We start from the raw sequence: 15250 nt of genomic DNA on the forward strand, positions 1-15250 counted from the left end.
ACTGGCCAGGCACGCAGGCACGCAGGCTGGCCTTTGCTCACTCATTTCAGGTCATACCCTCCGCCTATCCTAGAAGGATAAGGTCTATTCCTTATAAGGTAAGATGGTGTTACTAGCAGTGTGCACCCTTTTCTTCTTACTTTGGATGTTTCGGTGCCCGACTAACATTGCATCCGTGAAATGGCAGGCAGGCGGTATGTACGTTTCTTCCTGCTCCAAAAGCAAGCCGTACCTTATAGGGAACAGACACGCCACCTTCTTTTGGTAGGCGATTGTTCACTCCACTTTGTATACTCCTTTTCTCCAAAGTCATTCTGAGAATGGTGGGCTTCTTCTGATATCCTATATACGAGAAAAGCAGCCCGGATATTGTGCAGTGTTCAGCGACTCGTGGACCGGAAACACCATTGGCGAGAAAGCGAATTTGTATATCCGAGATGGTAGGACATTTTGCGAATGTAGTACGTTGGGGAGTGAAAGTCCAATCAATGGGGCGTTGATGAGAAGAATCTCCTTCAGCAAGAGGTAGATGCTAACCCAGATAGAACGTACTGGCATAGTTCTTCTCCATTTTGTCAGTTTTGCGACGGTGTTGAGCCATGAGCATTGGCTAAAGCGCGTAAAAGTAATGATTTGGTTTATCTAGATGAAGCAGCACACAGGGCATACCGGTACAGCCACCATCCCCTCCCTTTCCCAGCTGATGCGGTGATGTCCGAGGCTAAGCGTCAGAAGGGAGGAGGCATCGTTAGTGGTTCCGAAGAGTGTTTGTTCCGGTGTGATCTGGGTCTCTATCTTCGAGAAAGGGCCAGCTTGATGGATGGTGAGGATTGCTGTCACTGATCGGACAAGTTAATATTCTTCAGATATTCTGTATGTGTAGGTAGGTAGACAGTAGGCAGATCTATTAACTGCATATGGCGCCATTTGCAAAAGACTTGTCGTTGGTGAAAATGCTGTTTAGTCGTTCGTTTGAGGAAGATACTGACATAGCTTTTGAGATGTAGGTCTATATGAGGAGAGGTATGGAGCCAGAGCACACTGTGCCGATACTGCCACCTCTTTCTCTTTGGTTCGAGACTCTCTGATTTATAGAGAGAAAACACCGGTTCACTGGAAAGTCAGCCAGCAGCCGCAGCCAGTCAAGAGGCCAGACATGATGACATATATAATCATTACTGTCAACAAGGATCGTTGAGATGTAGTCTTCCAAGACACAACCACCAAGCGATATATTGTCTATCCTGTTGTAGTTCTTGCTGGTTCCCCTATATCCCTGACATTCGAAACGTGCACCAAGCCAGAAATAATGGCAGTTTTCTCAGGGATTTCAGCACGCGGGACCGCCAGTTTAGATTGCAAGTGGGTGGGTGGTACAAAGGTGATATCGCGGAAGTTGAAGGCTATTCATTGCTTCTGGATGTAACCCTTCAATTTGTGTGCATGTGTCCATGGTTCGGCAGTGGTGTAAATGACGAATCTACTTGCAAACGACACAGCGGTGTTGAGTCGTTCTCTTGATCTAGTCGCAAATTGTATGGTTTGTATTGTCGTTGCCATGTTCGGCTTCGGATCAGACTTGGCTTCAGGTGTGGATGAGCCTGCCGTCCGGACACGTCATTATTTTGTTGGCAATTATGCAAGAGTCAAATCTCAATATGTCTCAGAACTTGGGCGAAATATTCATTCATTCAAGCCCCTGATATGTTTGGCTCTTATTTTGCCAGTATGTTGTTGAGAAGGGGATGCACATGTCGATCTTCAGTTTGGAGAGACGCGGAGAGGACAGAATTATATTACTCTACCTCTGTTGTTGTACACTGACATCTGGCGCCAGAGCATTGTTGTTACTTGTTATGTAGATAGACATAATGTAGCGATGATGGCGGTCGCCATGACAGACTGCGGCGGGTGGCTTTGTTTCATGGGGCCTAACCAGAAGCACAATGACATGTTGCGGCGATGTTGATAACAACTAGCTCACGCTGCGTTTAGGTAAAGTTGGGCTGGATGCCATATGACCTTTGGAGTGGACTGTTGGGTCAGCTATTGTATCGTCCTCAATGTCCATCTGTGGCGAGACGGGTATCAACGATATGGTGTTACCATGTGCCGTAATTCGTTGGCAAGGACGCAAGCGAGACATATAGTCAGCATAGAAATATAGTCGTCATTGTGCCTCTCAGGGCAGAAGTAAGTTCACCGCATGTTTTTGAGTTTTCTATACATCCTCGCAATCTCCCTCGTGACTGTGTGGTGTGCTTTGCTGTAAAACGATGATATCCCTTTATATATAATGCTCTCAGGCTTTTTGCGTAGGGTTTTGCCTTCTCCAGACCAGACAGCACGACTCACATCGACAGGAGACGTGGCATGAAAGAAAACACCCGGACGACATAACTATATCGTTTCGCTTGTCGCTATATGTGGTTAACTTAGCCCGGAATTGACCATCCATTGATTGACCTCAGCCGCCACCATGGCAGGTGTTTGTAGAGGTACCATTGGTGAGATATTCTTCCACGCACAGAGTCACCCCTTCTGAGACAGTCTAGTAACTGCCTCTGGCAAGCCCAAAATAACTTGGAGGACCAATTGCACGGCACTCTTGATATTGCTGTCTTCAGGCTGCAGTAGTTGTCGTTTACGCGGGTAGTATATGTCCTGGCTGAGTAGCATGAGAACTCGATTTCCGTTGGACTGGTACACATAGTAACCACTGTCCTTCTTTATATTGCTGGGTTTCAGAGACACTTGACTCTCTGGATGCCTTTCTTATACGGCACCATCATCATTTTACCACTGCAGAGGGATCTGAGCGCAGCAGATGGACGGGACACGTCTCGATATACCAAAGATCCTCCACTTCGGCCATTGTAGTCAAGGTCTCTGCTTTATACATGCATTATATATTGGGACGTAATATAAGCAGTAAAAGGGGGCAGGATCGAGTGACTCTCCCCCTAACTATAGCGGTAGAGACGTGAGCGAGAGCTGATTGATTCAAGCCAGATCGAGGGGGCTCGACCTGCCTTATATACTTGTTTGGATTGTGAAGCCAGCGGAATCTGCCCTCTATATTTACATTGTTAGTCTCGCGTCTCGTACTGACTCCTGCCCCGGATCTTACCTCCCTCAGAATTGAATACTACTGCAGAGGCAAGATCATCTATCGGAGGTTACCTCTTGTAGCTACGCAGAAACCCGTAGATTTGAGCATCACTCGGGCGCCTTCTGTGCTCTAATAGATGGGTAGAGATATTTTCGTGGAAGGTAGTGGTACTTTACATTCGCGGAGGGGGGGGATGCCAGTAACTAGTGCTCGCCTCCGAATTCTTTCGTTGGGATATGGTGTTCTTCGACTGCGTGGACTTTCAAAATATTGATCTTGAATCTTCCATGCTACTGGCCTATGGCATGGAAGACCTCTGTTCGTCTGATTGACCGTACTTCACAGAGTCATTTACGACAACAGCGTAGATAGGTGCGGAAGCCCATAGCGATCCAATTCACTGGATTACGCTTGCTCGAGCTCATAGAGATAGCCATACTAGAGATATCAACAAACGAGGTAAGTGTTCGGAGAAGTTCAAGCCTTCCTTATTGGTCCACATGGAAGATTTTGAATAAATCTTGCCTTCTGTTCCACTATGGCTTTCTTTTTTAGGGAGGTTATGGAAGCGCTGTCTGAATCTGAACGAAATATTGTACATCATCCCATATGGTTGGACAGATAGCATGAAGTGTAAGTGGGTCAAATGGGAACAACGTGAGTTGCTGACTAAACTCTTCTTCATCTGAGATGCCTATTTGCAGCACCAGTTCCGCAATACCTGCAATCGACCAAGCTCTTATCGTGGGAGATGCAACATTGCAAGCAGCAAGGTACAGGGTCCAAAGACGAAAAGTGGGCGGAAGCCAGTATAATACTTCAGCATTCTCCAGGAGCCGCCGCAGCTGTGAGATAAGTACATCGCTAGTCGATGCACCAGGAGGAGACTCATGAAACACCGCGTTCAACAGTAATAAGAGGCTAAGTCGACAGACCTCCTGGGCTTGCGTTCTGGGACAATCATCTCCATATTGCATTGAAAGAAGTGTATACTGGATTGACGTCAGCCAGAAACGGATCCTCGCAACGACGGTTTGGCCGCTGCTCTTTGTAATACTGGAGAACTCCTCGACTAAGGATTGCATATCATGAATCACTGCTTTCAGTGCACTATCTATGCGCAGCAGGCGATCTAGCTCTTGGAAACCTTGTGGTAAATGGTAGTTGTGAGAATTTGGGATTGGGGATTGTTGGAACCGATCACTGAAAATGGGCTTTCGTCCACCATCTAAGGATCCACTGATATCGGCCCTAAAAGTCCAGGTAAGTAACTATCATAACCATGAGAAAGGAACCGAGTTACCTGTATATCTTTCCTTGTACCATGGGCTTGTCGTTCAGTGCGTCCAAACCTCCTCGCATGTCAATTAACGCTTTCAGGATCCTCATGTCAACTTCCCATTGATCATGCTGGCCCGCTGCTTTCTGTGGAAAGGTTAGCCAGCATATCCGCCCAGTTTGTACGGCATCTACCAACTTTTGCAATAGCAATGCTAGCAACAGCAACTATTGTTTCATCCGAAGGCGGATCCACTGAATTTACGAGTCTCTTTCGAACAATGCTCATAGCTCGACTAATATGCCATATAAAAGCCGGGCTTGCTCGAAAGCGTTGCAAGTCCATTGTAAATAATGATCCACACGCCAGTACGACATGGAGCATTGCTGGATCTTGAAACAGCATTGGGACCCAATATTCGTCTATTGGATTGCACCCAGCTCTCTTTTCGATTGAGTATAGTGTTTCCGATGCACGATTTTTGTCTTAGAGAGTACTTAATTAGCTAAGCGTGCACAGGAAAATGGAACACCTTCTTTCTCACTCACAGAACGCAAAGAGATCAAGCATGTATGGCTCCATGGTAATAGGCAGCGTGTCAAAAGGATCAGTCTGATTCTTCTGCGGATATGCATGTGGAATGTGGATGTGGGTCAGGCGAGACAGCTCGAGGCTAGTATCGCCAGGAGTAATCTCGGCTTTCCTCTGATCCTGACGAGTACGGTTAATCATTGTGTGGCTTCTGATGGTGGTGCGCTCTTCTTCATCGATTGGGGCCAACGTGGGCCCAAGGTTGACGAACTTAAAGTTGGAAGCGGCGGCGGGGCGACGCCGGGACCCCTCAAGGTGTTGCTTCTTCTTTCTCGCTAACTTTGGTCAGCCCATGCTGATATTCTATTTCTAGATGGGTTTGTGGACTAACATCCTGCGGGACGCCCTCTCCTCTTTGGTGGAGATATCTTGAGGGGACCATTGGTATACTCAAACACCACGGATTCGGATGGCAATGGCCCCGTTGAGAATACCACCTCACTCGGAATATTATCCATCGAGAATAGAAATAAGGTACTAGATGGTCCTGGATGCGGTAGACACGAAGGAAATGCGATGAAGTGAAGTCAAGGGTCATATGGGATAGTAATCCTGTTGAAAGCGGCCGGGCTTAGCGTTGCTCCGTTATCTCCGTCATCGCCAGCCTCAGACACTAACCCAATCGGGTTACCAGTCTTAGATTAATTCGGCCCAAATAGGAAATCTAGTAATTGAGCCAACATAGGGAGCAAAATGGGTCAAAATGAGGACCGGAGTATATACGAATTGGGCTCAATTATACGTGGATTCCTTGACTATCTTGGGAATAGGTTTAGGGAGGCTGTACGCATCTTTCAACCAGGGCCCTATATATACTATGATCGTTTCCCACATACAGCACTTCTGTTCTATCTTCTTCATCTCACCTTCATCAATTTTCAAATATCCTTCAGAAGTGTTATAACTACTTGGGTATCAAGCCTCGCAGACCGCTTCTCATCATCATGTCTTCATATTCCTCGCAAACCTCAGCAGAGCAGGTAGCACAGGATTGCCAGGATGCCATTGCCAACAAGACCGTGCTCGTGACTGGCGTTAGCCCAGGTGGTCTTGGTGCCGAGTTTGCAAAGGTTATTGCCATTCACGGCCCTTCCCTCCTTATTCTTGCTAGCCGCGATATCGTCAAAGCTCAGCAGACAGCCCAGGAGATCGCAGACATTGCGCCAGGAGTACCCACCCGTCTCCTTGAACTAGATCTGCGCTCTCAGGCCCAAGTCCGAATCGCCGCTAAGGAAGTTCTGACATACAAGGAGGATATAGATGTCTTGGTCAACAACGCTGGTGTCATGGCATCACCGTTGTCGCTAACGGATGATGGGATCGAGAGTCAATTTGCCACCAATCACGTCGGGCATTTTCTGTTCACCAATTTGATCATGAAAAAGCTAGTGGTTCCTGGAAAGTCTTGCCGAGTTGTGAATGTGTCTAGCAACGGCCACCTGCTGAGTTCAGTCAGGTTCCATGACTGGAACTTTGACGTAAGTTATCATGCCATGCCCCTCCTTCTCCAAATGTCGAGATAATGAGCTGATGGCTATATCAGGAAGGCAAAAACTATGACCCCTGGCTAGCCTACGGCCAAAGCAAGACGGCCAACATGCTCTTCTCTGTGTCTCTCGCACAAAAGCTGGGGAGCAAAGGCCTAACCTCAGTCAGCCTACATCCTGGTACTATTAACACGAATCTGGCGAGAGGAGACTGGAATGAGATGTATGAATCACTCGGTAAGCTCACTTAAGTATTCTTTTGTGCGAGGGCTTGCTGACATTACTCCAGTGAAATGGTTCACAGTGCTCGGGTACTTCCGGAGTGGGCAAAGAGAGATAACCTGGAAGTCTATGTCGCAAGGTGTGGCGACGCATGTATTTGCCGCATTTCATTCATCTATCTCCGCCAATGGTAAGTATTCTCTATGTGCCGGTCATTCTTTTAAGCTAATCAAGTCTGGCAGAGAATAATGGAAGCTTTGTTCAGGACTGTGCAGTGGTTAAGCCAGAGGAGGTGCGCAGCTGGGCCCGGGATCAGATCGAGGCAGAACGACTGTGGAAGCTGACTGAAGATATCGTTGGTGAAACTTTTGAGTATTGAGAATGATGAATGTGGTACATGATAAGGTAGCAGAGATGATGTATTGGGTTGAACATGCACTTTCTCTGGTGCTGATACGCCTTCGGTATTTTGCTGCGCCTTCCCTTGATAGCATCAACTTGTGATCATTGCTTGAAAAACCCTGGCTTGTAGATACTTAGTAATGTGTAATGCATGTTACTAGCATAGCATGCACCGTCAGCTGACGTCCGACTTGGCCTGCCAAGTAAAAATGTAAGAGAGCTTGGTGAGCTTGGTGCCAAATAGCACAGGTGAAATCAGGGCTGGCGTCTCACATCCAAAGTTCTTCCAACCTATACTTCAGCACCTACCGCCAAACCCCGGGATAAAAGGTGAACATCAGCCCATAAGATAAGGTGTCGGCCCACACAAACGGCCCGGGGAGAGATGTCAGCCCCGGAACAGGACTAGCGTACCACAACTCCGGTAGAGACCATCCGAACCAATTAACATACATCATCTCATCCAGTGACGCAGCAGGCGCGGAGGGTGACGGAAGCCAGCGTCATGGACTGGTTACTACATGGCCTTTGCCAGGATGCCATCCGGGAATTACGAGCATAGAGCCCATTGGGATGTCAGCCCACATCAACAATGGCCAGTTCCAGCCATCCAGATATCCGTCTTAAATAGGAGCTGACCGGCATCACAGATCTCTTCTCAACTAAGGGTACTTTTACCAAGCGTAACACTTATACAACATGCCATCAGATTCGAACGATCAGAGCATCTCCGCTTATGGAGCTGCTCGCTCCACGGTCAAGGGCCAGAACCTTGACCCTGAGGAAGTCCGGAAGATGGACGCCTACTTTCGTGCCAGCATGTACCTATGCCTAGGCATGCTCTATCTGCGCGACAATGTGCTCCTCAAACAGCCATTGAAGGTGGAGCATCTCAAGGCACGCCTACTCGGTCACTGGGGCTCAGATGCAGGACAATCATTCACCTGGATTCACATGAACCGGCTGATCAAGAAGTATGATCTGGACGTTCTCTTCATCTCAGGTCCGGGCCATGGTGCCCCTGGTATTCTCTCTCAGTCATACCTGGAGGGGGTCTACTCTGAAGTCTATCCCGACAAGTCGGAAGACGAGCGAGGAATGCAAAGGTTCTTCAAGCAATTCTCTTTCCCCGGCGGTATCGGCAGTCACGCTACCCCAGAAACCCCCGGTAGTCTTCACGAAGGTGGCGAGCTGGGTTATTCCATTTCGCATGCCTTTGGCACCGTGTTCGATCATCCGAATTTGATCACCTTGACCATGGTGGGCGATGGTGAAGCTGAGACTGGCCCACTCGCTACAAGCTGGCACAGTACCAAGTACCTCAACCCTTGCACCGACGGAGCCGTTTTACCCGTGCTCCATCTCAACGGGTACAAGATTAACAATCCGACACTCCTCGCACGTATCTCCCATGATGAGCTCTCTGCTCTCATGAAGGGTTACGGCTGGACCCCCTACTTTGTGGAAGGTAGCGATCGCGAAACCATGCATCAAGCCATGGCAGCTACGCTCGAGCACTGTGTCCTTGAAATCAGAAAATTCCAGAAGAAAGCCCGCGAGTCCAAAGAACCTTTCCGCCCACACTGGCCCATGATCATTCTGCGCAGCCCAAAGGGTTGGTCCGCCCCGCGCGAAGTTGATGGCAAACTTCTCGAGGGCTTCTGGCGTGCCCACCAAATCCCTATAACCGACGTCCTCACCAATCCTTCACATCTCCAACTTCTCGAATCGTGGATGAAGAGCTACAAACCCGAAGAGCTCTTCACTCGAGAAGGCCGCCTGATCTCTGAACTCAAGGCCCTCGCTCCAACTGGTAATTACCGTATGAGCGCCAACCCGGTGGGCAACGGTGGCCTCTTACGGCGACCGTTGGACCTACCCGACTTCCGCAAGTACGCACTTACGTCCATTGATCCCGGAGCCACCATCCGCGGCAGCATGGTCAACATGTCACATTACCTCCGTGATGTGGTCGCCTTCAATCAGACCAACTTCCGTGTCTTCGGGCCGGACGAAACCGAATCAAACAAACTGTCCGAAATATACAAAGCCGGAAAGAAGGTCTGGCTGGCCGAATACTTCCCCGAAGATTCCAATGGCGGAAACCTCTCCATGGCCGGTCGAGTTATGGAAATGCTCAGTGAACACACCTGTGAAGGTTGGCTAGAAGGATACGTCCTCTCGGGCCGTCATGGGCTCCTTAACAGCTACGAGCCCTTCATCCACATCATCGATTCAATGGTGAACCAACACTGCAAATGGATCGAAAAATGTCTGGAAGTTGAATGGCGCGCCAAAGTCGCCTCTCTGAATATCCTCCTTACCGCGACCGTCTGGCGCCAAGACCACAACGGCTTCACGCACCAAGACCCAGGCTTCCTCGACGTCGTGGCCAATAAGTCTCCCGAAGTCGTACGCATCTATCTGCCGCCGGACGGGAACTCCCTCCTCTCCGTAATGGACCACTGCTTCCGCAGCGCCAACTACGTCAACGTCATTGTCGCCGACAAACAAGACCACATCCAATTCATGGACATGGACGCTGCAATCGCCCACTGCACCAAGGGCGTCGGGATCTGGGACTGGGCCAGTAACGACCAAGGTGCGGAACCAGACGTCGTGATGGCCGCATGCGGCGACGTTCCCACCCACGAGGCACTAGCCGCCACGGCGCTGCTGCGCGAGCACCTCCCCCAGCTGAGAGTGCGCTTCGTCAACGTGGTCGATCTGTTCAAACTCATGTCCAAGATTCATCACCCGCACGGAATGTCCGACCGGGAATGGAAGGCTATTTTCACAGCCGACAGGCCGATCGTGTTTAACTTTCATTCGTACCCGTGGCTTATCCATCGGTTGACGTATAAGAGACCCGGACAGGAGAACATCCATGTCAGGGGATACAAGGAGAAGGGGAACATCGATACGCCATTTGAGCTGGCTGTGAGGAATCAGACAGATCGGTATAGTTTGGCTGTCGATGCGATCGATCATGCCCGCGGACTGGGCAATACGGCGTCCGGGGTGAGGGAGGAATTCCTGAACATGCAGTTGCTGGCGAAGCAGAAAGCCTACGATGATGGCATTGATCCGGATTATATTCGGAATTGGACCTGGCAGTATCCGCGGAAGAAGGGCGAGGGCGTCTGAACTGTTTGGGTTGCAGTTTGCGGGGAGTAGCTGTTAATAGTCATAATCAAGTAGTGATGGATTGGTCGTGATGTATTGCTGACTGCAAAGTTATGCAGGCAGTAGTACCTGGCCATGCTCAATAATACTAGTAGGACACTACTACCAGCTCCTCCGAATAGCAACGTAAGTTCACGCGAGATGAAATCCATGAGGATAGAGGTTGTTGCAACGGCCGGAAAACATATACAGTATGGGCGAGCTCCCACACACACATATTTCGCGGGACTTCTAAGGTTTCCCAGCCAAAACCTTTATTTTGGGCAAGCGATTCCCCTAAATTCCATAGTGGTGTTACCTCAGTATTGCCCTCAAAAAATTGCAAGCTCAGTGCACAGCGAAATATTGCGGAAGATGAGAACCGACTCCAGTTCGCAAAGCTAGTTTACAGCATTAATAATGCTAAGATGCTGAGCAGCCTATAACAAAACGGGCAAGATGGCCGAGCGGTCTAAGGCGCTAGGGTCAGGTGTATCTGATCTTCCATGTTCTTCGGAGCATTCCTAGTCTCGAAAGGGGCGTGGGTTCGAATCCCACTCTTGTCATCTCTTTTTGCTTTTTTTCAATATTCGCCTGTGTATAGGGCGCATATGGTAGCCATTCGTAGATATTTTGAAGCACGCGACAATAATTGGATAGCCTTAGACTTTCATTTTTTACAGTTTGTGAATAAAACATGCCGAAGAGAAATACAAGGCTACTATGTGAAGTATAAGATGTATTGTATCAGAGCAATGAATATTACATTATTATACTATCTCAGTTGCCTCTGCATTCGCACGACAGTATGGGGAAAACGGATGACTCCGGCAAAAACCCATACCAAGGCATCTTTTGCGATGAAGTCAACTAATCAACACTTTCCTTCACATCAATAATTATTCAAGATGGCACAGACACGAGTTCCACCATACTTGTAGCTGGCGCATGAGACAATACCTGCAGTATCACAAGAGAAATCATTAGGTAGGTAGTACACACAGCAGAGTCCCAATTTGAAACCGAAGCGACGCGAACCAGGTAATAGTAATCAAGTCCCCATCATCACTCCTTGAAATATAGAATCATGTTGTCCACAACGGCATCAGCACCGTGTAAGTTGTCTCTGCCCGTAGCGCCAGCCCATTCACCCTTTGCACCAAGATCGGGACCCCGCAGATGGTTTGGGCGACCCTCACTCCCGCCAACTTTGAACCTTCTGTCAAAGTTGGTGTGGAATTCGAGCCCATTGACAAAGCCCTCGCCATCTCCAGCGAAGACGTACATGTCATCTATTCCTTCATCATCCATAAAATCGAATGGATATGGACCGGAAAGTGGGACGGCGGGATCCCTTCCGCCGATTCTACCAGTCGAATAGCCGTTTTGGAACCGGAAATCGATCGCTCCAATAACATCGTAGTTGGCGTCCCCGTATTTTGCGGTCCATACATCGACATGCTTGACTTTCTCTTCACCATCTCTGGCATCGTAGGAACTGCCGCCCTGCCCACCAAAGGGTCCGTCTGCATGTAAGCCGAAGGTATTCATGGTGATTGAGATGTGGATGTTGAGCACAAAGGCTTAGGAGCTGGTTGGATTGTAGTAAGAGATAATCACATAGATAACTGGGAGTATGAGAGTTGGAAAGACGAACAAGGGTAGTCCAAAGGAGATCTTACACCCTTATATAGGCTTCGGTGGGGTTGATATTGAACAGACTCTAGTTTAGTACTTGGTGGCAATGCGAAGACTGAGAGTAAAATGCATAGATATCATCTTGCGTCAAGACTCTCCAACAAATACTCTGTGATGTGGTAGGCCTAATGCCAAACTGCATTGAAACATCTCCAGCCAAACTCAGATGAAGCTCGACGCGTGTTGGTACGAGTTGAAGATACGTCTAGACCTCCGAATACACCTATAGACCACAGGAAAGGGAAGATGTCAAAGCATCATCACTCCTCAGGTGACGTCCTTCATTGTCTAGACATGAGCCAGATAATGAAGCGAACGCCTGCATTAGGCTGTCAATGACCTCGTGGTTATACACAGGCATTGCTCTTTCTCTCCGAGCACCCGGGAAAAGGAAGTCAAACCACGTCTATGCAGAGCCATTAGAGCCATGATTTCCTTATGAGGGCGTTACAAAAACATATCATTTAGCAAAGCTTGGGTGATTCGTTGGATGTCGGACTTGTCCGCAGGGTATAATGTCAAGATATAGCATGCTTGCGGAAGCACTTCCGCAATCGTTCAATTCCAGATGCATCAAAAACTTGGGAACAGATTGCGCCGTGAGCCATCCTAGACTGGACAGGCGACACGAGTTGGAGATGAAATATCAATTATTCATATGTTAGTGAGACATCATCTCCTATGGTGCTTAGGCCATGCATCAGGCTCTGGGTCTTCGTTTTTATTCGCAGAGGCCTTGGATCATGCATTTGTGTTCCATTCCATAGCTATTAGTCTGGAGGCATTGGAGACTCGGAGACAAAGGAATGTTGCATGTAGTGAAACCCAACGTAGGCCGTCATACTTCAGGTGACAGAGCAAAAGATGGATGTGAGGCTTGTTATTGGGTCATTCATGCATTGCCCCACGGGCCGCATCCGGCTAACGTGCCAGTTACCAGGAGTTGTGAGACTCTTAAACCTGCCATTTAGTTCCATATGCACTATCCTGCAAATGGCGTACTTTGTGAGGGCGTTGTAAGGGCAGAGCGGGAGCTGATTCTTTGGGAAAGTCATAGCACCAAACATTAAGACTATCAAGCGGTAGATCGACATGGCATAAGTCTGCTAGTATAGTAGGTGGCATATTAGGCACTCGTCTATTAAAGTAATGAATGCGCTCGAGAGACAATGGACCCACCGATCGTAATTGCGGGGCATCTGCAAAACTTAGAATAAGTCTAACAATGAACTCCAATACTTATTCCACCTACCCCAATAATCCCAGTCCGGACATACCTCTACACCAGGCCGTGGTGCTTGACCGTAACCTTGAAATTGGAGCTGGCTTTAGAGGCGTGATTAGAGATTCTCAAGCAAATGGTAAGGAATAAGGTGTGAGGTGGGAAGGCATGTTGTCAACTATGATTGGAAATTAGAGTAATAGATTTGGAACCTTGACTGAACGCCATACCTTGATCGCTACCGCGAGAACAGAACAACGTTGCATTGGTGGAAGACGTAAAGCAGGAGTGGACAGCCAAGTAGCGTGGTAGTCTGCGTCTCGAAAGTCCTGGAATGCTGCATTCATGACTAATGGCTTGGGGAAATTTGTTAGTGCCGTGTTTGGGAATGGCTGAGACACCCACCCCTGCTATCCAGATAGACAAAGGTGCGAATGCTTGAAGCTTTCGTATGACTACTACACCAAAGCGTTCAAAAGAGACCATCATTCAAAGACACCCGAGGCAGAGTTTCTTCTTTTCTGATTCTATTAAGTTCTATGATGAGTATCTAGTTAAAAGTATGGCCTGTTTTCGTCCAAACATGTTTATGCCGTATATGCGTTCTAGCACCCCGCTGACCCTTCACAACCCCAGAAGCGAGATATCTCGAGTATCATTGTGGGGAACCATCCACTTGAACTTCATGAGAAGTTGGGTCGTGTATAACACCGTGGTCGGGGTTGGACCGTCGCGTCAAGCGGCTGTGTATAAATTGAAGCAATTCTCGGGCATTATCAGTGCTGCGATGGTTGATGCCGTGAGTCCATCCATCATAAGCCATCTCATGTGACTAGTTCCAGTCAACAAATCGGCTTGTGGACTTCCGAGGGGTGTTTTCGAACTGGCCCCAGCGAGTCAGCGACTTGATCAACACATCGAGCTGGGACCTTCCTAACAATAACCGACGCTCTCATGAGTCTGTCCAGACCATCGCCTGACCAACGGTCCCGAGTTTACCTGTCGGACGACTGTGACACCTCCATTATTACTACCCGAATGGTCAAACCCAGATGCCGTGATATTGAACCCGCGAGAGCCTGGTGATAATGGATCCGGATCGGAACTGGCTCCTTGAGCAATCTGAACCAGCCGGCCCAGGATAGCATATTCCAACTTGAGCTTGACGCTATACGCGACAGGTTTAAACATAACCTGCAGCGCATAATACCCGGCGTACTCAATGGCGACGACTGCCACGTCCAGAATGAGAATGAGGACGTTGATAACAAGCAATTGAGTGAGGATAATGAACCGTGGCCTCTCGGGACGAAGGCGCAGCATCTTGATGGTTTCCCACACATAAATACCGGAAAGGATGAACTCCTGGACGCAAAAGGCGACGAGCTGGATCCGCTCCATAATGTCGTAACCCCTGGCGAAGTGGGGTGTATCTGATAGTGACCCATACAGCAGGACTGTTGTTGGGATTTGGAAGACGATGCAGTCGATGATAATCATGTACAGGAGGCCCTGCAGCAACTTCTGCGATTGTACAAGGAGGTGCAATCGCGACCAAAGGACGAGGGAATGACCAGTAACTATGGTAATCCAGGTAGGGATAATCAAGGACACAGGCACATAAGGAGAAATGGACGAGAAGATAAAGAGCAGGTATCCCACGCAGTGGGGGATGAGGCTCGCCGAGGTGACGAGTAAACTCCAGAAATAACACCCATGATATCTGTTGAAAGTCGTGAAACAAAGCACCACGAGCTCTATCGAATTGTAGAAGGTAATGGCCGCAAAGGCGGAAATGACATATTTCTGGATCGGGTCTTTTGAGGTGAGCGATGAGAAATCGCCGCCATCTGCGTTGATACCGACATCCTGCGACATCCTAGTCCCAATGTCGGTCGCATCGGCCAAAGAGTCTCATACCGACCGTGCTGCTCGTGTGAAAAGCGACCATATAAGGCCTCTAAAGGAATGGAAGGAGAAGAGGTGCCGACAGAAGTTCTAAAATTGGCCGAGTGGCTGCAACTGTGCCGAGAGCTCCATGCCTGCCTGACTTTTCTGCGCAGGACCGAGGC

At 48.7% G+C, this 15250-nt stretch overlaps 5 protein-coding genes across 5 annotated transcripts; 2 read left to right on the top strand and 3 right to left on the bottom strand.

The window, feature by feature from the left end:
• Window positions 1-3672: 3672 nt before the first annotated feature.
• On the bottom strand, window positions 3673-5440 carry AKAW2_10183A (uncharacterized protein; the record flags this gene model as incomplete). Its single annotated transcript, XM_041684357.1, has 5 exons — window positions 3673-4363; window positions 4416-4537; window positions 4590-4876; window positions 4940-5257; window positions 5314-5440. 5 exons carry the CDS (start codon window positions 5438-5440, stop codon window positions 3673-3675), a joined length of 1545 nt encoding a protein of 514 aa, XP_041536903.1.
• Window positions 5441-5926: 486 nt separating this feature from the next.
• Window positions 5927-7070, top strand: AKAW2_10184S (uncharacterized protein; the record flags this gene model as incomplete). Its single annotated transcript, XM_041684368.1, has 4 exons — window positions 5927-6460; window positions 6526-6706; window positions 6759-6881; window positions 6934-7070. 4 exons carry the CDS (start codon window positions 5927-5929, stop codon window positions 7068-7070), a joined length of 975 nt encoding a protein of 324 aa, XP_041536904.1.
• A 722-nt stretch (window positions 7071-7792) lies between these two features.
• AKAW2_10185S (phosphoketolase family protein) lies at window positions 7793-10240 on the top strand (the record flags this gene model as incomplete). Its single annotated transcript, XM_041684379.1, has 1 exon — window positions 7793-10240. One exon carries the CDS (start codon window positions 7793-7795, stop codon window positions 10238-10240), a length of 2448 nt encoding a protein of 815 aa, XP_041536905.1.
• Window positions 10241-11323: 1083 nt separating this feature from the next.
• Window positions 11324-11809, bottom strand: AKAW2_10186A (uncharacterized protein; the record flags this gene model as incomplete). The annotated part of the gene is made up of 1 exon (XM_041684390.1): window positions 11324-11809. The coding sequence occupies one exon, from the start codon at window positions 11807-11809 to the stop codon at window positions 11324-11326; it is 486 nt and encodes a 161-aa protein (XP_041536906.1).
• Window positions 11810-14111: 2302 nt separating this feature from the next.
• Window positions 14112-15056, bottom strand: AKAW2_10187A (uncharacterized protein; the record flags this gene model as incomplete). Its single annotated transcript, XM_041684401.1, has 1 exon — window positions 14112-15056. The coding sequence occupies one exon, from the start codon at window positions 15054-15056 to the stop codon at window positions 14112-14114; it is 945 nt and encodes a 314-aa protein (XP_041536907.1).
• Between the last annotated feature and the right edge of the window lie 194 nt (window positions 15057-15250).

Source organism: Aspergillus luchuensis, chromosome 1 (assembly GCF_016861625.1).
Source record: "Aspergillus luchuensis IFO 4308 DNA, chromosome 1, nearly complete sequence".
Classification (NCBI taxonomy): Eukaryota; Fungi; Ascomycota; class Eurotiomycetes; order Eurotiales; family Aspergillaceae; genus Aspergillus; species Aspergillus luchuensis.